A 26,375-nucleotide genomic window follows, 5' to 3' on the forward strand; every position below is an offset into this window, starting at 1 on the left:
AATGGTCTTAGACGTGGCTCAGCGTACAGTGTTCTGTATAAAACTCAGACTAAGATATACAGTACCTATTCCTAGAATAAAATAAAACACACAGCACAAATAGGTTAGACAGAATAAAATATATACTTAGAATAAAATGCATGGTACTAGTGTGTGCAAAGTGGCATAGTGCTTGTGTAAGAGTTCATTGTTATACTTGTCTTGGCTTCACAAGTAAGATTTGGGTTCTAAATGAGATGCTACCTTGTTAAATTAAGAATAATTATCAGGTAATTCAGGGAGTAGTGTGTGGTATTTTTAGATCTGAATTTGAACATTTATTTTGTCACCAAACTTCACATTAACTGTAAACCTGCTGTAAAGTGAATGACAGCTCATTTTCTGCCCTGTTTTATGACAGCAAACAGAGCCTGAGTTAAGAGCCGACACAAAGGATTTCATTGTTTGCTTGCACAATAACAGAGGAGAGAGGAGAATCCAAACGGAGTGACAGACAGGTTTGGACGTGCAGAGAGGAATCCAGGTGGGTGTTAGACAGAGGAGGGTCGAGGGGCTTTAGACTGAAATGTTCAACAATCTCATGCAGATTAGATAAAATAAAACTCATCAGCTTCACAGAGAAGCAGCTGAGCAAACGACATCACTGAGTCACCTGAAAGATATGTTGAGATACTGATAGCAGAACAAACAGAGGTTCTGGAGGTGATGCATCGTTGTGCAACAGGCAGACAGTTAAAATTCCTCCTGTGATTCGTCTGCAGTTGCTCTGTTTGTCATCGTCCTACTGGCTCTGTGTCTGATTTTTGCCTGAGGCGTGCAGCAGCGAGGGCTGGACCACCAAAACCCTCCCTCACTTTCAGGTGGCATAAAAGGAGCCGAGTTCAACCTTTCCTGCATTCTCTCCTCTCCATCCAGAGCAGGCACACCTCCTCCACCATGACCTCCTACACTCGCTCTGTCAGCTTCTCTAGTGGAAACCGCCTCGGCTCCATGAGGGCCCCCAGTGTGTATGGTGGCGCCGGAGGCTCCGGGGTCCGCATCTCCAGCATGAGTGCTCCCAGGAGCTTCTCCTCTGCTGGTGCAGGTTTTTCTGCTGCCGGTTCTGGAAGCGGTGGCTTCAACCTGGCTGATGCCATCGACATCTCTGACAACAAGAAGGCAACCATGCAGAATCTGAACGACCGCTTGGCCTCCTACTTGGACAAGGTGCGCACCCTGGAGAATGCTAACGCCGAGCTGGAGCTGAAGATCAGACAGTTCCTGGAGAGCAAGACCAAACCAGAGGGGCATGACTGCACCGCATACAAGGCCGTCATCTGTGACCTGCAAGACCAGGTGAGTCTGAGTTCTGATTCTGAATGCAGGTTTGTTTCGGTTGTATGTTATGTTACAGCAGAGGCTCAAGAGACAGAGCAGAAACTTGAGATCATGTGAAAACATCCAGACAAGAATGCTGGCTGGAATCTGAGCTGCTCTGTTTGTATGAACACAAAGCTGAAAATAAATCTTCCCCAACACAAAAGCTTCATCCTCAGCAAGCTGCAGCTCACTGACATGAAAAGTCCCGTGGCTAAACCCAGGTGTGCAGTACAAACATAATGTAGGCTTTCTTGCAGGATGAATACAGGTGCAGCCACACCCAGATCAGAGTGAGGCCACCTGAAGGTGAAATGCTGCTGGTTTTGCATGATGTGAGAACAGAAACCACTGAAACAATGACGGGAAATTTGACTTTTATTTGCATAGTTTTTCAATCAGATGAACCTTTGTACCTGTGTACCTGTGTACCTGTGTACCTTTGTACACCTTATCTACACTGAAATAGGACACCAGGGCAAAGCAGGCAGCAACTAATCAACCCAAATGAAGTTTCTTTTTCCTTCCTAGTTTTAGTCAAGAATAGAGTTCCTGGATCAGATGAAATTTTGAAAAATCCTCATCAATTAAAAACTAAAACTGTCTTTGAGCCTCTGTACAAGAAACTAAGTTTAGATACTCTGATGAGACCAGTGGATAAAATTCTGTACATTCTGTACTACTTCTGTGTTTCAGATCCTTGATGCCACCCGTACAAACGGATCACTCTATCTTGCCGTTGACAACGCTAAACTGGCTGCAGATGACTTTAGGGTCAAGTGAGTAAACAAGCACTGAACTTTTATGTCACAAACAACTTGAGCTCTAACATGAGAGCATACAAGTGTCACCCAAACATATCTCTGTGTTTGCTAACGCTGCTACAACTCTGACCTCCACCAGAACAAATAAATAATCCTCAGAATTAGTGATACTCTCCCCCAAACTACAAAACGTCCTCTCATCTTACTGTAGTTAGTAGATAAGTCCCAGCAGTTTCCAGTTTTTGGATGAAGCAGCTGATGTGATTAATGCTGCTGGTTGTTGTGCAGGTTTGAGAACGAGCTGGCATTGCGTCAGGGCGTGGAGGCTGACATTGCTGGGCTGAAGAGGGTCCTGGACGAGCTGACGCTGGGCAGGTCTGACCTGGAGATGCAGATCGAATCACTGAGGGAGGAACTGATCCATCTGAAGAAAAACCACGAGGAGGTGGGCATGCCGCTGCAAACAAATAACGATAAAATGAGAAAACAGTATCTTGATTAGGGTTAAAACATATTTTATTTATCTGTAAGTCTATGCTTATTATTATTATTATTATTATTATTATCAATTTAGTCTACAATACGTCCAAAAAGCGCCAATCCAGTCCAAAGTCATGTTTACAAATAGCTGATGTTACAGAGCAGACAGAAAACCCCAAAGAATTTAAATTTAAAAACAAAAATGTATAATTGTGTCTTGATAAAACAACTTTTCAAACTAGTTGATTGACTAATTTTTTGTCCTGCAGGACCTGCTGGCTCTGCGCTCTCAGATGAGCGGTCAGGTGAACGTGGAGGTGGATGCCGCTCCTCAGCAGGATCTGTCCAATGTCATGGCTGGAATCAGAGAACACTACGAGACTGTCGCCACAAAGAACCGCAGAGACCTGGAAACCTGGTTCCAGGCCAAGGTGAGTTTTATAAACCCTCTGATGTCAGAAACTCTTTATTAAAAGCAAAGCAAACACACCCAGAAATTCTTTAAGTTAAAATGTTTTTAATAATGACACAATTGTCTGAGTCATTGCCGAGAAACAAAGTAGAAGAAATGACATTAGCAAAAGAGTCGGGGGTTTTCCCATTCACTTCAATATAGTTAAGCATTTTCTAGCAACATCTAGTGGCTGTTGGAGGATCTGCAGGCTAGCACTGCAGATTCCTGTCCCATTAAAAACAAGAAAGGAAGGCATAAAAAACATAAAAAATAATATATTTAGTCAGTAAAGGGTAAATTAAAAACAAAGTAAGCATATATTAAGTTTAATAAGTTGACTGATTTAATAAAAACAAGTAAATGTGTGAAAGAAAGTGAACAAACAGTGTGGCGTCTGAATACATGTTGATTTTAAAACACTCTGGCCTTCCTCACATAACATAAAAAAGTACAATAAATAGTACAGAAATATAAAAACAAAGAAATGTGTGAAATCAAGCAAACAAACAGTAGAGTGTCGTCTGCATACCTGTGGATTTTAAAACACACTTTGACATGATTTCTGAGGTTTTTTATTTATTTATTTATTTATTTATTTTGTTGTTCTACAGTCAGATGAGATCAACAAGGAGGTCGCTGTGAGCACCGAGTCGCTCCAATCATCGCGCTCTGAGGTCACAGAGGTCAAACGCACGCTGCAGGGTCTGGAGATCGAGCTCCAAGCACAGCTCAGCATGGTGGGTTTCTAACATTTCTGGGTTTTTTTCTTGTAAATTTTCTGAGACTAAATCTCCTTTAAATACTGTTTTCACTCCACTTCAGAAAGCGTCTCTTGAAGGAACCCTCGCCGACACCCAGGCCAGGTACGCCAACATGCTGGCGGGCTACCAGAGGCAGGTGGGCGCTCTGGAGGAGCAGCTGGCCCAGCTGAGAGCCGACCTGGAACGGCAGCGACACGAGTACCAGTTGCTGCTGGACATGAAGACCAGGCTGGAGATGGAGATCGCCGAGTACAGGAGGCTGCTGGATGGAGAGCTGTTCAGGTGAGTGGACCAGTCAAACCAGTCCGAACAGGGATGATACTGGGATTCCATCAAATGTCAGGTATCAGCTGGTCAAGAAACATCTTGTGAAAATAAATGAATAACTTCTGTTTCAGCAGATTCATTATGGAGGTTCATCTCCACCAGCAAAATAATAAATAAATGAAACGTAACAACATAACATACAAACATTTATGAGTCCATAGACTGACAAAAAGTAGCACAGTTAGCACAAACAGTTAGGGAAAAGGTGTACTGCCTGTGGTCTCCTGTTAAAAATGACAGAAATCATAAATAAATAAAATTAAAAGTCTTTTAAAGAATGTTACATTTAACATTAAACATTTTCACATCACCAAGACGATTATTATGATTACAGAGTTGGTCATGTGAAGATTACAACACTGTGTACTGACAATATAACACTTTATCAGTTACATTTGAGTTTTATTACACTAAATGTTGGTTTTTGGCTCATGTGAAGCATCCATGTTTGTTTGGTTTTCAGGCACTTCCTTAGTAAGTGCAAAGTTGGATATATCTGAGTTTCCCAGTGGTTATTGTGACTTGGATGTTGATGCAAACACTATTTACAAAACTCGTAATTACAAAAGACGCTGTTTGGCAGCACTGACTGTAAGTAGCATTGTTTTGTGTTCAGCAGAGGACTGGAAGGTAACAGGACTGTTTCTATGTTTTCCATGCAGCCCACCAACCTCCAGCACGACCCGCAAGGTGCTGATCGTCACCAAGGAGATCAGTGACGAGGAGGACAGCTCTGAAGCTCAGCAGACAGAGTGAGACGCCAAACATCTGTCAACATGCCGCCATCCGTTCTCAGAAATCCACAAATAAAACACCTCTGATGAACTGACACACGGCTGTGTTTTACTGTGTTTCTGAATGTTATGTGTGAGTGTGTATGAATGTGTATCAAACAGTCCTGAGATCATGTTCTAATCAATTAGTCGATTGACAGAAAATGAGTAAAAATGCAACTATTTTGATAGTCAAATCAAAGTATAAGATTCAGCATTTCATCACAAAACTTTTCAGTGTAGAAAAAGCTGAAACATCATGAGAGAAGTTAGAGGAAGTCCAGTACTTGTACTTGTACTTAAGTACAAGTACAAGTACTGGAGGTATTTGTACTTGACTTGAGTATTTCCATGTGATGCTACTTTCTACATTTCAGAGGGAAATATTGTACTTTCTACTCCACTACATTTATTTGACAGCTTAAATTGAATAAAGTTACTTTTCAGATGAAGATTTGACACAATGGATAATATAACAAGCTTTTAAAATACAACACATTGTTAAAGATGAAACCAGTGGTTTCCAACCTTTTTGTCTTTTGACGTCTTACAAAAAGCAGTGTGTAGTCGGGGTCACATTTCACATGTCTATGAGTTGTTAACAGCTCCACCAAATAGTGATTTTTCCCTCTAAACTTCTCACATGCTTTCATTTCAATAAATGTTCAAATGATCCAATATTTCAGCAAAAATCAAAGATTAGAGAAAAAGTCCAAAAACTGAAAACAGATTTGTGTATCAGAACTTTGTTTTTTCTTCTTTCCTCTCCCATTAATCATCTCACCACCCCTCAGATTTATCTGCTGACCCTTTGGAGGGGCCCGACCCCTAGGTTGGGAACCACTGGACTAAACTAGCTAACTGTATATAAAGTAGTGTAAACTAGCTCCACCTCCAGCAGCTACAACAGTAACATGCTGCTCTAACACTGATGCTTCACTATTAATAATCTAATGATGTCATATATAATAATATATCAGTCAGAGGGACCAAACCACTACTTTTACTGCAATACTTTAACTACATCAAGCTCATAATACTTATGTACTTTTACTGCAATACTTTAACTACATCAAGCTCATAATACTTATGTACTTTTACTGCAATACTTTAACTACATCAAGCTCATAATACTTATGTACTTTTACTGCAATACTTTAACTACATCAAGCTCATAATACTTATGTACTTTTACTGCAATACTTTAACTACATCAAGCTCATAATACTTATGTACTTTTACTGTAGGAGGATTTTTTATGCAGGACTTTTACTTGTAATGGAGTATTTTTACATGCTGTATTGGTACTTTTACTGCAGAAAAGTATCTGAATACTTCTTCCACCACTGACCTGAATGAAATCTAATTTTATAAACCTTGCTGAGTTTCCTGAAGCCAGACAGTCCAGGCTGATGTGATCAGTTCACATTCCTGCAACATAAAAGTGAAGTTAAAACTCGACCTGAGGACATCTGTCAGATCAGGTGCATCATTATTGGATTTAGTAGCTCCTTGTTGTTTCAGTTTACATTGTGCTCACATGGCAACCCTGTCTACTAGAAATGAGGGTTATATACAACTAAACTGCAACAGCATATATGTTTTGCAGAAAACATGGATTATATTTTCTGTAGACATAAGGAGAAAATATTAATTAACTTATCTAGAAAGTTGCAAAAATGTAAAATGTTCACTGACAAAATAAAATATTTCATTTTTTTTCTAAAATATATTGTCTTGCATCATAATATCTGCTCATACAGCATCATTAAACAGTTTTATAGTTGAGTTTAGACTCTGGCAGCATAATAATAATCTTTATTTATAAAGCTCTATTCAAAAGCAAGTTTACAAAATGCTTTACAGACACGAGAGCAGATAAAACAACAAGGAAATTAACACTCATGGATGAAATAATTAGATTTACAAAAGAAAATAGAGAATAGAATAATAGAGAAAATAGAAAAAATGTGAACAAATAAGATTGTAGTGACCATTTGTTAGTGATCATAATCAAACTGAGAATCAGAGGACCACTAATGCATCATGGGAGATTTGATGTACGCAGGTAAAAGAAATGCAAACAAAGAGTTTATCGTTTATCTTGAGGTTTATTTATCAACTGCAAACAAAGGAACAAAGAACACCTGCTGCCTCTCTGCTCTGGTTAAAAACCACAGACCCTCCCGGGTGCATGCTGGTCCTTCACCTGCTTGCCTACTAGGGATGTGCAGAAAGTCCAGTATTTGTATTTGTATCTGTATTTGTTGAGGCAGCAAAATTATTTGTATTGTATTTGTATTCGAATAAAGGTGGAAAGAGGCTTAAAATCCTGTTTTTGTTTTTATTAGCCTTTTAATTTTAGAAATTGTTCATGAAACGTATGTCAGAAGGCTCAGCATTATCTCTGCAGAACACCCCCAACTCTGGAAATGTGCATCATGTAGCAGGTGGATGTGACTCCCCTCACGTAACAGCCAAGCAGAGGACAGAGACTGAGATGGTGATGTAACCGACCTGTGCGCTGGTATTTGACATGTTTTTTTTTTTTACCGCAAACAAATAATTTTTAAAATACTTGTATGAAACAAATATTCGTAAAAACCTCACTATTTGTGCTTTGCAGAATAATGTATTTGCATTCGGGCACATCCCTACTGCCTACCTGTGTAACCTGAGGTGCACATAGTGTTTCCTAATTCTCACCAAACAGCTAAATACTGGTAGATTAAAACTAGAACTAACCATCAGGAGGAAAAACTACTGAAATCTCATCTAAATAATATGATCAAACACTGAACACAACCACACCTGCTGCTCTGAACACTGTGGTGTTTACTGACAGGCTCTGTCACCAGAATGCAGTTGATCCACTGATCCGATTGATTGGTTTATCTTACTGTCAATCAAATTTCACCCAAAAACCTGACTGTCTTCTCTGGTTTTATCTGGTTGAGCCTTCAAATCTGACACCTTCAAAAGTCTAATAAATTAACTTTTTGTTGTTTCTATAATCTTGGCCAGTCTGATCCTCCTGTGAGACTGAACTAAGGGCAAAAAAACACAAGACAAAATTTAAAATATCTGTCTAAAGAAAAGGATAAATGAAATAAACTCATTGAAAGAGGATTGATTAATTAAATGAAAGAAACAATTGAAGGTAGAGTCCATAACATTAGGAGATAAATGTTAAATGAATAAATAAAATGTGACATTTTGTAATTTTTCCAGACATGTGTACATAGTTTGGTTTGTTTCCTGAGGCGGGTTTGGTTTTGTGGGGGGACTTTGGATTCATTACATCAGTGTTTCTGTAATCTTGGCCAATTTGATCTGCCTGCAAGACTCAATTTAGGGCAAATAAAGCCAATGAACGGATCTGTCACATGAAGAAGTGGTGATTGGTAATAATGAGAAATATCAGCCTGTATGTAATTAACTACACTCAGTAATTGAGCTTCAAGTAATTGAGTTATTGTTGTCTCTTATTGAGCCCTAAAAGTCTTGTTTTCTGTAAACAAGTGAAAAAAAAGCCAGTTCAACCTGTTTCTGACTATTTTCTGGTGTCAGGTGTGTTTTTTTTCTCTGTGTCAATCAACATATGAATAAATAGTTCTGTTGTTTGACTTTAATCTCTCTTTGTATTTGTTGCATTCGTCCATGTGTGCAGGTTTGGTTGCATTTCACTCTCCTGAGTGTTTCTGGTTATTTATTGGTTTTGGTGAAGTTGTAAATAACTGGAATCAGACAGTTTCGTGGTGTCTGATTTACGGTTTGTGTTGCACTTTTATGAGCTCATAGTTATGGTCAGTTTCATTCTGATTGGTCATATTTGAAGTCTAATAAATGCATTTTGAAGCTGCTGTTTTACACTCAGGCGTAAATTGAACTCAAACATAATAAATAAAAAGTTGTGACTGTGACATCAAATGTTTCATATATTTTGTTAGTTGCATCTTTACAGCAGCAGGTGGATGTTTGAACAAAGGAAACACAGCATGAATGTGTTTTATTGTTTTATCTCAAAGACACAATCCCTTTTCACTCCTTTAATGCATTATTGTTTTTGTGTGTCTTGTTATTTGTACAAATAAATGATGATGAAGACCACTAGTGAATCTTAGAGGTAGAAGTCAGTCTTTGCTTGCAGCTTGAACAAATATTTGATCTTTGAGGAGAGCCAGACAGGTTGCTCTCTGAGTTTTGTATCTTTTTGTGATAGTTTCATGTTTCATCGTTTAAATATTTGTGTAAAAACATCAATGAGTTTGAATCTAAACCTCTGAGACTTCCTCCTCCTCCCCTCGGTGTGGACAGGCCTGTGAGGCACTGGAGGCGTGACTGGATGTTTGGACTGACAGAACCGGTCCATCGGGTGATGAAGCCTGTCCAAGCAGCTGCCGGGCCCCTATGAGACGACATCTGGAGGGACAGGGGCCCCGGGAGTCTCCCCTGGTGGACAGGGACTGGAAAAAGTGTCATGTGTGAACCCACCCGACCAGCTGGACCTCACCTGTTCAGCCCCGACCTGTTTGGTGTCGGGGGCCCCTGGCGATGCTGCGAGCATGTTTGGCCTCCCAACCTGACCGACCGCCTGCCTCATCACAGGCATAAAAGGAGCCGCCGTCCCAGCAGCTCTTCACTCTCCGCTCAGAGCCGACCATCAGCCGACCCTTAGCCATGTCCTCCTTCTCCAGCCGCAGCAGCTACATGAGGAGCTCCACCTTGATGGCGCCCTCCACCTCCTCTTCCCGCCGGGTGAGCGGCATGGGAGGCGGCAGCGTGTATGGAGGAGCTGGAGGATCCGGAGTCCGTGTCTCCAAGGCCTCCTCCACCTACTCCTCCTCTGCTGGCTTTGACCTGGCCGATGCCGTCAACGTCATCGACATCTCAGCCAGCGAGAAGGCCACCATGCAGAACCTGAACGACCGCCTGGCCTCCTACCTGGAGAAGGTGCGCAGCCTGGAGAAGGCCAACGCCGACCTGGAGGTGAAGATCAGGAACTTCCTGGAGAGTAGAACCAAACCTGAAACCCACGACTGCACCGCCTACAGGATCCGCATCAAAGACCTGCAGGAACAGGTGAGAACAAACCTGCAGCTTTAATAAAAATGATAATTATAGTAATACATTTTATTTAGAGTGCTTTTCAAAGACGCTTTGTTTAAAAACGTCAAATGTTATTATGAAACCATCTCAACCAAAGAAGTTTTGAGTTTATATTCTTAAAACAAGTGAAAAACAATGTGAGTTCAGCCTGTTTGCATCAGTTTTCTAGTTTTTTCTTTATTCTCCTGCAGAAATGTGTCTTCTGTCGAGGTATAAACACTAATTTCTACAAAATCTTAAAAACAAGGTGAATTGTTTTTGAATCAGGTTGAGATCATCTCTGCATGTGAAGATTTTTAACTTTTAACGTTTGATATTGGCTAAAAAAAATCCCTCTAAGATTTTTTGAATTAAACAGGCGATCACGTCTGAAGGTTATTAATTGTCTTGAGATATGTTTGGTTTTCTTCTCGTCTGTGAAGTGACTGTGTAAATATGTACTCTGAATATTTGCTGTAGAGGTTCTTTGCATTGCAAAACATGTTTCAACATGAGCAGGGACGTGGAAACAAAGAAACCTGTCTATTACCTGGAGGGGAGGGGTGGGGTGGGGGGGGTGGGTGGGTGGGGAGGATGGGGGGGCGTGGGCTGTTATATCACCTGTGTGACGTAACCTGAAACAAAGCAGACTGCCTGCTGTGTGTCTTTGGTCTTTGTTTTTTCTATATTATATTATTATCATTATTATTAATAGTAATAATCATTATTATATTATAATTATTATGTTTTTAAATTTTATAACTTTTTGTTTTATAGTTAGTTTTTTTTGTCTTATGTGTTTTATGTGTTTTAGTTTAGGTATTTTCTAACATTTTATTTTTTAATTTTTAATTTTTATCTTTTAAGTTTAAATTTCTTAAGTTTAAGATTTTAAGTTTCTTCTATTTTTCCAAGTGAATTTTGAAAACAGAGAAACTGACACCAGTGAATAGTTTGTCATTTTGCCAGAAAAAGACGATTTACAAATTTACTTTAGCTTTACAGCTTTACAACTTTTAGTTTTTTTATAAGGTTTCTAAGTTAAGTTTTAGCTTTTAAGTCTTACGTTTGACATCTTTAACACCACCACACTTTTACATCAGGGGACTTTTAGGGTTCCCAAAGCCCCACCCACCACTGCATATTAACATTAACATTACATTTATGGGCTACAAAACTACATTTATAAATGAAAACAGTCAGAATTACATCAACCTGTTGATATGTACATTAAGAGGTTAAATCTTAAAATGAAAACATAAAACAGTACAATAAAAGCATAATCTAATCCTTTAATTTTAATTTTTTTTGTTTAAACAAACTTTAAGAAAGCAAACAAGACCCAGCTAATGAAGGTTTTTACCAAAACTGAAATTATTTACAATTTTTTCTTCTTTCCTCTGCTCAGATCAACTGTGCTTCTCGTGGAAACGCCGCCCTCGTCCTCGCCATCGACAACGCCAAGCTCGCCACTGACGACTTCAAAGTCAAGTAAGTGAAAATCTTCATTTCCTTCAACTTCAGATAAAAGGGATCAGGACAGGAGGAAACAGTCAGAATACTTTTTCTGAGAACATTCTGGTGTGTTTTCAGGTATGATAATGAGCTGGCCATGCGTCAGGCGGTGGAGGCCGACATCGGCGGGCTGAAGAGACTCCTGGACGAGCTGACTCTGAGGCGCGCCGACCTTGAGATGCAGCTGGAAGGTTTGAGAGAGGAGCTCATCCAGCTGAAGAGGAACCACGAGGAGGTGAGACTAATGACAGCAGGAAAAATGAAAAGATATTTCTTTAAAAAGACAAAAGTGTAACTGGTGTCGTCCTGCAGGATCTGCTGACTCTGCGCGCTCAGATGAGCGGTCAGGTGAACGTGGAGGTGGACGCCGCTCCTCAGGAGGATCTGTCCACCGTCATGGCTGGAATCAGAGAACACTACGAGACCGTCACCGCCAAGAACCAAAAAGACCTGGAGACCTGGTTCCAAGCCAAGGTGAGCCTCAGAAACTCTTTACTGAGACCCTGGAATATATCTGTCTTTGAACCAAAATGTTTTTGTTTAGTTTGGTTTTATTTTGTGTTAATTCACATAACTCACAATTCCACATATTCACCAAACTAACAAACAGATTCAAACCATAAAACACATTAATTAATGTCTTGTTTTGTTCCATCAGTCTGAAATCCAAAATATTCAGTTTACTGTCTGAAATTTTTTTTGAAATTATGAAAAAAGTTGATTATTTTTCTGTTTATTGAATAATTGATTAATTGACTAATCATTGCAGCTCTAAATGAGAATATAAAACATATTCTGACTCAATGTTTCCAGAGAGAAGTCAGGGGATTTCCTGTTCACTTCAATACAGTTAAGAGTTTTCTAGCAGCATCTAGTGGCTGTTAGAAGAACTGTAAGCTAGTAGTGGAAGATATAGAGATATGTATTATATCTCACTAAAGTTAAAGATAGACTTGCGGGTTGAGACGTCACAACTTTCCTTCATATTAAACCAAAAAAAACGTATGTTACGTTTTCTCTCCTTTCCCGAGTTGTTTAGCAGATATCTCTGCGTTTCTCTACTGTCTGATACGCTGATATTTAGTCAATAACAGTAATAATATCAATACTTGTGACTCCACAGACTGCTGAGCTGAACAAAGAGGTGGCGATGAGCACCGAGACTCTGCAGACATCCAAGTCTGAGATCGGAGAGATCCGACGAACCGTCCAGACTCTGGAGATCAAACTGCAGGCTCAGATCAGCAAGGTAAGAAAACACAGAACACACATTTATCTCAACTTTTGGCAGAAGATTTTTTTGAAAGATTTTGTAGTTATTTCTTGAAGTTTTCTGGCTGCATTTTGTGACTTTATTACCAAGTATATAGCACTTTTCTAGTTTTACTGACTACTTATTGCGCTTTACACTACATGCCAACTACGTGACAACTTTCACATTTCAAACTGTGAATATGTCAATAATATCTCACAAGAGCACAACTTTTATAGAATTATTTAAAAAAAAACAAAAAAACCCACAAGTTTGTAAATTTATTGCTTAATTTGTTCATCTTGCGACCCTTTAGAGGGTCCTGACCCCCCATGTTGGGAACCACTGCTTTAATGGGTTACAAGACTAGAAAGAAGAAGGTTGTTATGAAATATTTGTTCTACTCTATTTTCCTTTAAAGGTGCAATACGGAAGAATCACAAATTCCTTCTCATTAGTGACACCGGTGGCCGTTAAGTGAACAGCAGTGCAAACATTAGCGAGCTAAAACCACAATATCACAACAATCAGCTTCCCTGTCCAACAGGAAGAAAGCCAGCTCATGGTCAGACATTAGCGGACTCCATTTCTAAGCTAACGTTAGTTAGTGTTGGCGCTGTAGGAGGACTGGAGAGAGGCAAGGCACTCTTCCCATCAAAACCTTCCCGAGTCCTTTACATAGAAATCAGTCTACAGGCTGTTTTAGGCAACTGTAAAAGTCAGGGAAGGTTTCATTTTAGTATTTCTTCACATTCTGTTGATAATTTTGGTTCATTTTTTAATATTTTAAACTAAAACTTTTACTCTGAAAGTCTTAATTTGAGCTCATTGACATGTTGAATCAGAAGAGGTTTAACTGCTTCATTTCAAAATCTCGCAAATCTAAAATATTGTCAACGACTGAAGCGGCGAATAAAGAAATCAAACCTGTAAAGACTGGGGTCGTGTTGTTGACTTCACCATCTCCTCCCCAACAGAAAGGAGCTGTGGAGGCGAGTCTGGCGGAGACCAACAGCCGCTACGCCGCCATGCTAGCAGGTTACCAGAGGCAGGTGGCGGCTCTGGAGGAGCAGCTGGCCCAGCTGAGGTGTGACCTGGAGAAGCAGAAGGTCCTGTTCGCCGAGCTGCTGGACATCAAGACCCGACTGGAGCTGGAGATCGCCGAGTACAGGAGGCTGCTGGACGGAGAGACCGAGAGGTAGTTAAGACTTTAAAACTCACTCCCAACTAAACTTTATGTAGAATAAGAAACATATAGAATAACACCAGACTGATTCTTTAAGGTCCTGAATAATCTTTAGCTTCAGGGTTACACATTTTTATTCATTATTATAACATCTCTTAATATTGATTTATCATTTTGGGAGTCTGAACTTGGGTACACTTGTCTTTTTAGTCTTGATAATTATCAGTATCAGCCAACAGCACCCCAAGAGGCCACAACATCCTGTAACAAAATCACAGATTGATTTTTGTTTATTAAGTGCACCAAAGTAAAATAACAGATTTTCATAATAAAGAGAAATGTGTAACTGAAGCTTAAGTTTATGTGCTGTAATTAAATTTAAAGATTTAGTCAAAATTTAAATAAACTTCTATTATTTCTATTATTTATTTTCATACATATAAGTATAAATTGCTGATTATATCAGGAGCTGTAGATGCAAGACACAGAAAAAAATATATAAAATGGAATAAAAATGTTCAGTTTTTTTTAAGTTTAATCAGACATGTGGAATAGAAACAGAGATTAGAGATTAAAAACAAAACAAAGCTGATGTTTTTTTTGGTTTTTCAGCAAAATCACCACCACAAAGACCACCCGGGTGGTGACCATCGTGCAGGAAGTGGATTCGTCTGGAAACGTGATCAGCAGCAGCAGCAACTAGACACCAAAATAACCACAAATATAAACCACCACCGAGCAGATCCTGTAAAGTGTCTGAGCTGCTTCAATAAAAATGAAGTCTGACATTGTTTCTGCTTCTTGTCTGTTTAATTTTATTATTAGAGTCAATTTAAGGAAAAGAATCTAAAGTAAATATTTTCATCTGCATCATTTCCAGGCTGGATATGAAATGAAGGAGGAAAATAGTAAAATCGCTATTCACACAGTTTCTCCACAATAATGACTCAGCATTTATCAATTATTCATCTATGATGACAACATATATAGAATTAGAAAGTAGAAAAGTAGAAAAAGAGGAAAAGAAACAAAAAAGGGAAAGAACATAAAAAACAGAAGGGAGGAAAAGGAAAAGAAAAAAATAAAAGATTAAAAAAACAAATAGAGAAAAAAGGAAAATAAAATAAATAAAATAGAAAAAGAGGAATAAAGAAAAGAAAGTGAGATAAAGAAATAACCATTTTACATATTTATTCAATGTCAGGCAGAGTCTTCACAACAACTGCAAAGTAAAGCAATATAATAATAATAATAATAATAATAATAATAATAATAATCACATAAAATGAAAAAACAAAGAAGGAAAAAATGAAGGTAAATATAGAAGAAGAAAAGCTGACAGAAGGAAAAAATAGATACAAGATTGAAATAGAAAAGAGGAATAAAGACAAAAATAGCAGAAAAAAAACCTTCAAACAAAAATGATAAAAGTGAAAAATTAGAAAAATAAAATACATGCTCCTGTTTTTTAGTGTACATCAAAAACATGAAGGTATTTATGTGCATAAATAAACAAATCATGGAAACTCAATATAGTTATACAGTCTGAGTCTGAACTGTTCGATATCTGCAGGTTAGATCAATCAGTTCCTCCCTTTATTCATTTCCTTTTCATGTTATTCTATATATTATTTTATTTAGTATTATTATATACCATTTTTCAGTTCATCGCTGTATTCACCTTCTCTGTTGGTATGATATAGGCTACATTAGTTTCAATTGTTCAAAGCACAATGAAACAAGTTGTTTTTTTTTTAAAAAGAAAAGAAAGAAAAAGCCTTAGATGTTGTTAGTGTAACAAACAAAAATGAACTTAAACTAAAGTCCACAGTTCAGACTGAATACAGACTTTACAGAAATGTGTACAACAGCTCTTTTTGAGTCACTGTCCTCTGACACTTTGGATTGTTTTGGATAAAAGTTTCTGCCTAATGACAAAATGTACATTTAAACAGACTGAATACTCCTGTTTCATTTACTAACCGATGATAAACTGACAGTATATTTTAAATCAGAGGTGGTGACACATCAGCTGAGCTGCAGGTGTTCAGTTGATCTTGTGTTGGTGAACGCTGCCCTCCGGTGGCAGAAGACAGAAACTGCAGTGCTGTCCGCTCACCCTTGAGCTACAAACAGAGGCAGAAAAAACACAATTTTAGTGGAAGCTGTAGTGTGTTGTTGTAATAAAAAAGATTCATTTTGTTTTGTCACATAACAGACATGTTTTTATTTGTTTTCACTACTTTTCCTTGGGTTTTAAAATGAGTGAAACAGCGCCTCTCTGGGATGTTACAGCTGGTAGATGTGAGTTGGTCTGTGTGGTCGAACGAGGTACTGCACCCTAACCGAAGGTAAACAAAGTGGAGACAGGTGAAGCTGGTATTCTTTGATTAAAAAGCATCAAACAATCACCATCCGTCACTATCATGTCACTGCCACACTCATGAAAACACAGCTTGGATCCAAATTTGGTTAATCAATAGATGGGGTTAGAGTTAGCAGTAATGTCACATTTTGGGTGCCATTTTTACGAGGGGACAGTGTTACATCCTGTTTTATGTGGGTGTTTCCTGTCCGCAGGTGCAGCTGCAGGGAGAAACCTGTGCTGGCTTGTAGGCTGGACTCTTATAAGCAGCTGTCTGTTCAGCGCTCTCTCTCCTCTCTGCTGCAGCGGCACCTTTGTGCTGCCTAGTTAATCCTGTTCATTTATATTTTCATTTATTTCAATAAACTTTCATGCAGTAAACCTCTATCCTGGTATTGTGTCAGTGTATTTTATACTTTGATTCCTTCCTTTCTTGTCTCATTCATGTTTGAAAATAAATAAATACATTTTTTTAAAGGATGTTTTGTGAATACCTGATAAAATGTCTAAGAGTGAAGGATGCAGTGGCGTTTTTTTGACCAGCAGTGGCGCTGTAGGCAAACTTACAAGATGATGATGTCGTACACTTCTGTGGACTGCAGAGGGCGGTAAAACAGAGAGAGAGAGGAGAAGAAAAAAACCTCAGAAAGACTTTGTAAATGTTAAACGGGGTAGAAAATGTTCTAACATGTCATTAAATTTAAGGATGCACATGTTTTGGTGTTCACTTACATAAAACTGTGTTTACAATCAGTACACATTAATGTCTAAATGATGTTTCAGCTTTTGCTACACTGACAGGGAGAAAACATTTGTGATGAAGTGTTTTAGTAATTCTATTTAAGTGTAATGAGTCTACAAATACCGTAAAACATACTTATGTTACATGTAAAAAAAAACCCAAACATGCTCATTGTAGAATGTAAACTTCTCTCTAGGGCTTCAACTAATGATTATTTTCATTATTGATTAAAGTGCAGATTATTTTCCAGATTAATCAAATACGTGTTTTGTCTTCACTGTAAAAAAAAATCGTAAAAAAAAAAAGGTAAAAAGTCTGGCAGCAAAAGTTGCCAAACACTTACCGTCAAATAACAGTAAAAAACCTTTAGTTATTCTACAGAGATTTATTTTAAAAATACGGATATTTACTTTGATTGCAGAAGATTGCAGAACTACCTCAAAATTATCTAATCTAAATTGTTTTCATACAGTAATCTTTGGTAAATTCATAGGCTTATCCAATCCACCCACGAGAACTCCCCCTAAAAGTACAGATTTCTGGATGTAAACACAGAAAAATTATGTGAAATTACATTCAAATTACCCTCCTTTAACACCCATTAATGGTATCTTGAGAGCTTTAAGGTTTTATTTTATGTGATTATTCAATCTATTTACAGTAGATCCCTGGTAAATGTTGGTTTTATACTGTACAAAAAAATAAGATCATGTGATAATAGTTTACAAAAACATAATTTTAATAATTATTACTTTACTAACATTATTTGATAGTATTTAAAAGCAACTATCTAATATATCTACATACATTTCCCCATTAATGTATGAGGTTAACTTTATATAAACATTATTTAACAGTAATTTCAAGCAGCTCTCCAATATATTTACAGGCTTTTCCCATAAATGTATGGGTTATACATTATATAAACATTTTTGACAGTAATTAAAATCAACTCTCCAATATATTTACAGGCTTTTACCATTAATGTATAGAGTTTACTTTATATAAACATTATGTGACAGTAATTGCAAGCAACTCCCCAATATATCTACAGACATTTCACATTAATATATGGAGTTCTGAATGTACAAAAACCAGAAGTTCTATGTAAAAGTACCTTTATATCAACTCTGACACTGAATAAATATATACGTTTTTCTACTGACATTTTACAATATTGTGCAATCCATTCAATACAGATCCCCATTTGAGATGTATGAGATTTCAAGATGTTTAATATGAATATATATATCATAAAATTACCTTTTACTGCTTGATTTACACAGTAATTCTGTAGACATTGCCCAAGCCTTGTATACAGCTACATTTTATGTTTCAGATATGAAAGTTTACTATAGAATAAAGCTTATTTGGGTATTAAAAAATTACTACAAAATTAGTTTCACATTCATTGTATATGAAGCAGCTCCAGACTTTATTCTGGATGGCATCACAAATTTGAGTCTTACGTCTCTGGTTTTTGGCTTTGGGAGAAAGTAGTTCATGTTCACAAATATCAGAAGTGGGAGTAAGTTACACATGTGCAAGTCACAAGCAAGTCTCAAGTCTTAACCTTAAAGGTCAAGGTCCTGCCGCCCTGGACCACCACACCCTGCGTGCTGCCCTATAGTCGGGACACAGGGGGGCTGCATACTTACCACCTGACTGCCGCAGGCTATTTGTTAACACCGCTAGGTTGACCTAGCCTGGCCAGTCAGGTCTGAAGATCCTAGGTCTTGTGACTTTTAAAACCGGGTTGTGGAGCCTATGTCGCCTGTGTTCCATACACCGCACTACCCCGGGAATTGCTGGTTTCAAGCTAAAAACTAAGCAAAAGTAGTGGTTTTTAAGGCAATTTCCTATGCCCCATACACCGCACGACCCCAGGAAATGCATGCTATCTGAGAGAGCCTAATTTGTAGATTAAGATTTTGTAGAAAACTAGTTGCTAAAAAGGCAAGATTCTGTGTTCCATACACCGCACAACCCCAGAATTTGCCATTCTAGACCTATGTAAAGAACTATAAAATGAAAAAGATACTGTTTTTAAGAGCAATTTCCTGTGCCCCGTACACCGCACGACCCCAGGATATGCCATTATACTCACCATTATACTGCAGAAACAGAAATCAGTGTCATGCTGAAATTCAGTTTGTAGGTGCCTTTATAAATAGAGCATAAAACTGTTATTTTCTACTTTTACAGCAAAACACTGTCACAAGCAGTGTAAATTAACAGTAACTTGTGTATTACTGTTAATTTGAACTTTTCACAAGTGGCATACTTACAGATTTTTACCGTAAACAGCACAATGTACGACATACTGCTTGACACACTATTGTGTAACTGACTACTAACAGTGAGGACTACAGTGAGTTTCAATGAACAACAACAACATCTGAATACTCAACAACTAGTCAAATCACTTGCAGGAGCTTGGAGCTTGGTGGCCTCCAGTACCTTGTCTGTGTAGACTCCAGGTTCATAATTATCCATTTCAGAGGTGATCGGGTGGAAAACTCTGGCAGCACGGCCTTGAATAGCCCCAGCAGTGCGATCCAAACCGTCAACATCTTTCTCCTGCAGAGCGATGACACTTATTCACGTCCTCTAGCATGTGGTTCTCTGGGACATAAAACAATGATGCAGTTAGTTGTATATATGTTTTTAGTCAACCACCTTGTTGCAAACATGCCACGTGCCTGCCTGGATACAAAGGTTAGAAGGTAGTGCAGGAATATATTCATTTTTTTAACCTGAGACATGCTTTAACCAAAGATGGAACATGTCACTGTTGAGTAGATTTGGTTTGTCAAAGACACTAGTAGAGCAATAAAATAAGCGCAGAAGAAACATCAGTTCGGACCACTGTGTTAAATTAACTGACTGCTAACAGTGAGTTTAAATTTTCAATATTTTTTCCACAAACCTTGTTACTTGACATAATTATTCAGACAGTATTTACAACAGTGAATAAACAGCCATTTGAATTGTGACTTCAAATGTTAAGACAAATTATACAACTTCAAAGTGTTTCTTTCAAATCATGTCTCACTTTATTAACATTATAAATAAATGATGCTAAACATTTGTACACAATTATGAAGTAATAGAACAAAGCATGGAGATTATTCAGGAAGCTAAACATTCAAAAGTAATTTAAAATGTAAATATTCAAACAAGTAGTGTAGTCTGTCTGAACATTGTACACAAATAAAGACAGAAATATATCAACATTCTCCTCTAACTGTTGCATGTCAAAAATGCTGGGACGATTGAACTGGAAAAATGATATGGTTAAAGAACAATGGGACAGCTTTAGTGGGTGTATGTCTGTAATCTAAGAATCTGATGGTTTGGTACAGTACATCTATAATCGTTGTCATGTACTAATGCTCACCACATTATTGTAACCAAATAACTGCATCTAATATCAGTGCCTGTTTGTTTTTTAAAATTGGCATTTTCCATTAAAAACCCTAATTAATGTCCCTCTAATGCAAGTTGTAACCAGACTGTCCAAATGTGTATTTACAAAAGTTTGTAAGGAGCGAATGACTGACTAAGAAAGTGACTGAGTGACTGAGTCACTATGAGTAACCAAGACTAACTCAGGGAGTAACTGAAAAGTGTGGCTAAGAGACTGATTGTGTGGGTGGGTGAGAGGGTTCGCTGTCCCATTCAAAAGTCTGTTAGTTTCTTTAGGAGACTGAACACACTGAACACTTTCTCCATTTTCAGTGAAAGGACGGGGTGCCTCTCAGTGTTCATAATGCCAGTTATGATTTCTTAGAGTGAAAGGTGACATCTTCAGATGACAACGGTCCAAAATAAAACAATTTTCAGTTTACTGTCATGTATGACAAAGAAAATTAAATCAGATCATCATATTTTAGAATTTGCAAGCAGCAAATATTTGACATTTTCACATCAAAATAGTTGCTGACTGACTAATTATTTGAGCAGCTGTAAATGAGAACATAAAAACATATTCTGACCTTGTATCTCCAGAGAGAAGATGTAGGTTTTTTCGTTCACTTCAATACAGTTAAGAGTTTTCTGGCAGCATCTAGTGGCCATTAGAGGAACTGCAAGCTAGCACTGATTAAAGGTAAAGATGGACTCATTGGTTTTCAACCACCGAACATCAGAATATAAAAGAAGGAAATTAAAAATGAACAAAATCACTCAAGAGGCATCTATACTGCATGTTTGTAATACTGCTGAAAGATGTTTAGTCTTTTTATTGTCTGTAAATAAAGTAACTCGTTTTGATTGAGTGTGAGCCTCATCTGTCATCACTGGAGGTAAAAACCTCCCATGAAGATCCATTTATCTGTTCCTTAAAGTTATAATCTCTAAGATTTTCATTTAAATAAATGTTAAGTCACTATCTATCACCAAATGAAGTAACAGAATAGTGATCAAGCCTATGACCCCCCGATGAAAGTTCTTGCATTCGCAGTATTATGATCAAAATGAACCGGGTGTCGGTGGCGACTTTCCCGCCATGCATTCAAATCACAAGCAGAGCAGTTAGTGACGTGTTTTCCATCACTCAGCAGTGGTTGATGCGCCAGAGAGAGAAGCAGGACCTCACGCAACAGACTTGCTTTTCAGTTCACTTGTGCTAGCGTGAGGTCGCACAGCGACACTGTTTGGATATCTGGGAGTGAGGCTGAGTGAGGTCCAAAAATACACCTGCAATTACAGCTTGATGCCACACGGTGCCGCCAAAGAGTGCAAAACGGAGATCTTCGAGATTGACACTTTACAGTCCTTGTGTGTGTTAATATTCTTTACCTTTGACCTTAACTTTGACATGTTTGGATTTAGAAGCTGGAGAAGATCCAACAGCCCTAAAGGTTAAAACCAGTTTACAAGCAGCTTCAGGGAAGAACGGCTTCATGTCATTGATTGAAAGCAATAAGTCATCTGGCAGATATTATGATGCTGAGATAGATACAGACAGAATGCAAAAGCTGTAGTGATTAACTACTGAATAAATAACTGAGTTATTTATTGGAAAAAATACCAAACATATACTTGTTAAAACTGTTAAAAAATGGTTTTCCACTTGCTGTGATGAATCTCACACAGATAACACAAATAAGCCCCAACTCACGATATTCACACACCAAACTCACTCATGTAGGTAACCCCCACATAGAAAGGAAGCCATTCTTACGCATTATTTCAAAAGTAAATAAACCAGTGTAACAGTTATTGAATCCAAAATAATAACAGGATTAAATGCAATGTTAAAAAGTCATAGGAAATGTACTGGAATCAACACATTTTTAAGTTTTAATAAATTTTGCTAAATATCAGAAAACGTTAGCAACACAGACAAATTAACAGAGTCCAGAATAACCGTTAAATAAAGTAAGTATGAATGAAAGTGATTATATACTGTATGTAATTTAATTGTTGTAATGTGTGATGTTAATTACACATTACACTCTTTAAATAGTTAGAGAGGAGTCAATAACAATATACTGTGAAAATATTGTCTATGAAGAAACACTACAACAAATTGAAATACGAAATAATAACAATAATAAATACAGGCATTTTAATGGTCAGAATGTCATAAAATAAATAAAAAGAGAACAATTGTAACACCTCACATAGAGGTCGCCGCAAATCTAAAAAACAGAGAATTTCCTCAGTAGGTGTTACGTCTTTGTTATCACATACATGCAAGTCTACTTAATTTAGTGGCTACTGCTAATATAACTGTTCTTTTGTCATGATCCAGTCTAGCTGTTGTGTCTTCCTGGTGTTCTATTCTCTTCCTCTCAGTCTGTCTCTGTGTTTGTAATGTAGGTGTGTCGGCTCTTTCTCTCTCTCTCCACACCTGCTGCTCGTTCTGAAATCAGCTCACCTGTCGGTCATGAAGCCATCATTATTCCACTACAAGAAAACTGCACAGACAACAAATCTCGGCCGGATCGTCATGTTATTCAGGGTGTGGCGCTTCTAGCTCAGACACCAGTTAATTTACTGCCTGCTTTTCCTGCATGTTAGTTTGTCTGCTTGCCTGCCAGCTCGCTTTACACCTGTTCTCCGTGTCTGCAGGATTACCTGTCTGTTTGTCTTCCTTGTCTGCCTACCAGACCCACCAGTCAGCTCAGCTTGCCCCCCGGATTCCTCCCCCTCACACCATCTAGCCTCCATCTCACCATTTCTGTCTGTCTCTTCAATAAAGGACTTTGTTCATTCATCTTACCTGCTGGTGCTGTGTCTACATTTGGGTCCAACCTTAATACGTGACATAAAATTCCAGTTTTCGACGAAGTGTGGTAGACCATAGAAAGTAAGACCTGAGATGTGTAGATGCAAAAGGCACCATATAAATCCAGGTTGTGTTATTCCTTTATTCACATTGTACATCAGTCCTAGTAATAATGAAATACAACTGCACAGTAATTACCAAAGCAATCTTAATACTTGTGAGGAAGTCTAAAAGCTGCAAAAACTGTCTTTTTCATCTTGACATGTTGCAATGTTGAATTAATTACCCATTGTGTCATAAGTGGTGGAGCAGGTGAACCCAAATGCAGTGACTGTAGACAAAAGCAGCACTGAAGAAAAAGTTCTTTATTCTGGGATCATGCAGGCAAAAGCAAAAACTGGCTGAGCAGAGCAAGACTGAAGAAACTGAACAGGGCTGAACAGAACAGAGGATCCACAGAGCAAACCAAAACCCAGAAAACACAAAACTGCTTACATTAACCCATCAAAGAATATTCAAGAATATAAAAATAAGTACACAACACTACAAGCTAACTCATAATGCAAGACAGTCAATGAGCAAAACCATATGACCACAAGGACTGGACAGCAGAAGTGTAACAGAGTCTATGACACCATTGTGTCAACCTGCTCCTCCACAGTAATGACACAGGCTGCTGAGACTTTATTCACAAACATTCATTCTCAAATTTCTTCCAACAAATATCCCTAAAGTAAAATAACTTATATTACACAGTATTAACTCACTGGCTGTATGCTGTCATTTTTATGAAAGGACCTGCATTTCTAAGAGCTTAGACATGAAGGGATTAATAATGATCAAGGGCAGCGGCGACATCCAGCCTCAGCTTTTCCACTGACTCTTGTGTGGTGTTTAATGCCTCTAATATTTCCTCTGCAAACTGAAGAGAACTTTGATTAGTTGATCAGGATGATAAGATGAATACATAGTCTGATAAGATCCATGTTTTGACACGACCAGCATTTGATTACACAGGAAAATCATAACAAAGTTAATGTTCCGTTGCAGTAAATATCACAAACATCTATGATATTGTGTGAAAACAGGTCATGATCTTCTTTTAAAAACTGTTTGACTTTGAGGTTGACGTCATGGTTTAAGTGATGTATTGTACAGTCAGAGGGAGGGTGCTGAATGCCCACCTTCACACACTGTGGCCTTTCTTCCACATGAAAGCCCTTAAGTGGAAACACATGATGCTTTAGGCACAAACACAATGTATCTATGATACTGAAAATATGCAACTCAGTCATTTAAGATTAAGAGGCTTTAATCATTACCCTTTTATACCTCAGCTGTGACATTTTAAAAGGAGGTTTACTGTTAAGAAGGACCTACACAGTCACTGATACAGAGATTCATACTGTACTTCTACTCTCACCGTCAACATCCAGTCGTGGTGCTCGTTCACAGTTACCGTGATCAATGTGAACGCCATTAGATCAATCTGAAAATGGGGAAAAATAATAAAAAGTAATTGCTTCACTTGAAAAAAGGATTTCCACATGCATAACAGTCTACTACACTACCGGAGTCTTGACAGTTTCTCCTCCCAGACTGCAGTCATTGCAAAGCTTCATCAGCTGTTGTCCCACAAGAGTAATGTCAAGTAGTCATTGGTTGCCTACGAAAGATTGAAAAACGATAGAACGAAGTCATCATGTGTGAGAACGAAAGATGCAGTTCTGCACAGACTGACGCACTGCAACAACCTCACTGATACAGCATTGAGGATGAGTCGTCAATTGATTTTGCAGGTCACTTTATTGCAATTTTAACTTTCATTTATAGCCCAATAATTCTTGTTTAAATAGTATAAATAGTAATAGTTCATAACTCACCCTCACAATGTCCCAAAAGCATAACTTGTATAGTCCGACCTTTCCCTGCCCAGGCCTCCTGTACATCTACAGAAACTGTACAGTATTAAATGATGTAACCATGAACCTTTCAGTCTAACATTAAGTTAAATTCTTTTTTTTTTAATAATTTATGGAACATGTCAATTCAACACCATTTTTTAAAAGTGAACCAAAGGTGATCATTTGTCTTCCCATCTACTTAAGCCAATGGGTTTGATTAATAATTGCTGACAGGACAGTCACTACACTTATGTTCATATCTATTTATCGACTAAGTATGAGATACTTATTAAAGTTTCTGTATATGTTGTAGCCGCTACTGCTGGGGCTGCTGCTGTGTTGTCAAAGTATGGTCCCCAACCCCGCCATCTAGCAGAGGTCATGAACTGACGTGCTTCAAACAGCATCAGACAGCGACAGTCCATGATCTCAAACACGCACCAGCAGGCTTTTTTCCTCAGCAGATGAGACTTCTAATAAATAACACACAAAGACATTACCCCCACCCCCCCAACCCCAACCCCCACCCCCACCCCATGCATGCAAACCACACACACACGAGCAATCTAACCACCTGTGCACAATATCTAAGTAAAGATTGTATATGCACCTTTATCGCTTTTGCACCCTTTCTTGCTTTTTGCTTCTGTTTTCATATTTATATGTCATATATATATATATTTACTGTTCCTGTAATGAAGCATTCCAGCCAAAGAATTTCACACAAGTGCACCTCCTGTACTGTTGACACTCCTGATGATAGATGTGCTGTACACCAGCTGAGCTGTGACATGGGCTGAACTGGCAGAAAGACTCTCTGGACCTGCACAGCTGGATCACCTGATGTCAGACGCCCAGGTGAGTGATGTGTGAACCCTGTGCAGCACTGCCGTCATTGTGTCATCAAGCAGAGAAAATCATGTATCACATTGGCAGGAAACCGAGGGCTAAAAGGTCAGATTTAGGGTGGAGAAACAGGTTGACGAACTTGTGAGTTATAAGATGCTCTGATTAATCCAAACCAAGCGGAGTTAGCAGTTTCACTGTTATTTTATTTGTGGTTTGTGAAATGTCCATTGTTTGCAGTGTTGATCAGGGTTTGAGCTGGGTGTGTGTGGTTTGACAAAGGTTAGAATGGGGAGAGGCTGCGCGCACACACACACACACACA

General features: G+C 38.3%; 2 protein-coding genes across 2 annotated transcripts; both read left to right on the top strand.

Annotated features, from left to right (window-relative positions):
* The first annotated feature begins 863 nt into the window (after positions 1–863).
* Positions 864–4,971, top strand: LOC122967736 (keratin, type I cytoskeletal 13-like). The gene is made up of 7 exons (XM_044332525.1): positions 864–1,335; positions 2,053–2,135; positions 2,409–2,565; positions 2,870–3,031; positions 3,666–3,791; positions 3,877–4,097; positions 4,805–4,971. The coding sequence occupies exons 1-7, from the start codon at positions 937–939 to the stop codon at positions 4,896–4,898; spliced, it is 1,242 nt and encodes a 413-aa protein (XP_044188460.1). The 5' UTR covers positions 864–936; the 3' UTR covers positions 4,899–4,971.
* A 3,987-nt stretch (positions 4,972–8,958) lies between these two features.
* LOC122967218 (keratin, type I cytoskeletal 50 kDa-like) lies at positions 8,959–14,747 on the top strand. The gene is made up of 7 exons (XM_044331745.1): positions 8,959–9,997; positions 11,412–11,494; positions 11,597–11,753; positions 11,831–11,992; positions 12,642–12,767; positions 13,748–13,968; positions 14,569–14,747. The coding sequence occupies exons 1-7, from the start codon at positions 9,596–9,598 to the stop codon at positions 14,657–14,659; spliced, it is 1,242 nt and encodes a 413-aa protein (XP_044187680.1). The 5' UTR covers positions 8,959–9,595; the 3' UTR covers positions 14,660–14,747.
* Positions 14,748–26,375: the final 11,628 nt, after the last annotated feature.

This window comes from Thunnus albacares, chromosome 17 (genome assembly GCF_914725855.1).
Source record: "Thunnus albacares chromosome 17, fThuAlb1.1, whole genome shotgun sequence".
Classification (NCBI taxonomy): domain Eukaryota; kingdom Metazoa; phylum Chordata; class Actinopteri; order Scombriformes; family Scombridae; genus Thunnus; species Thunnus albacares.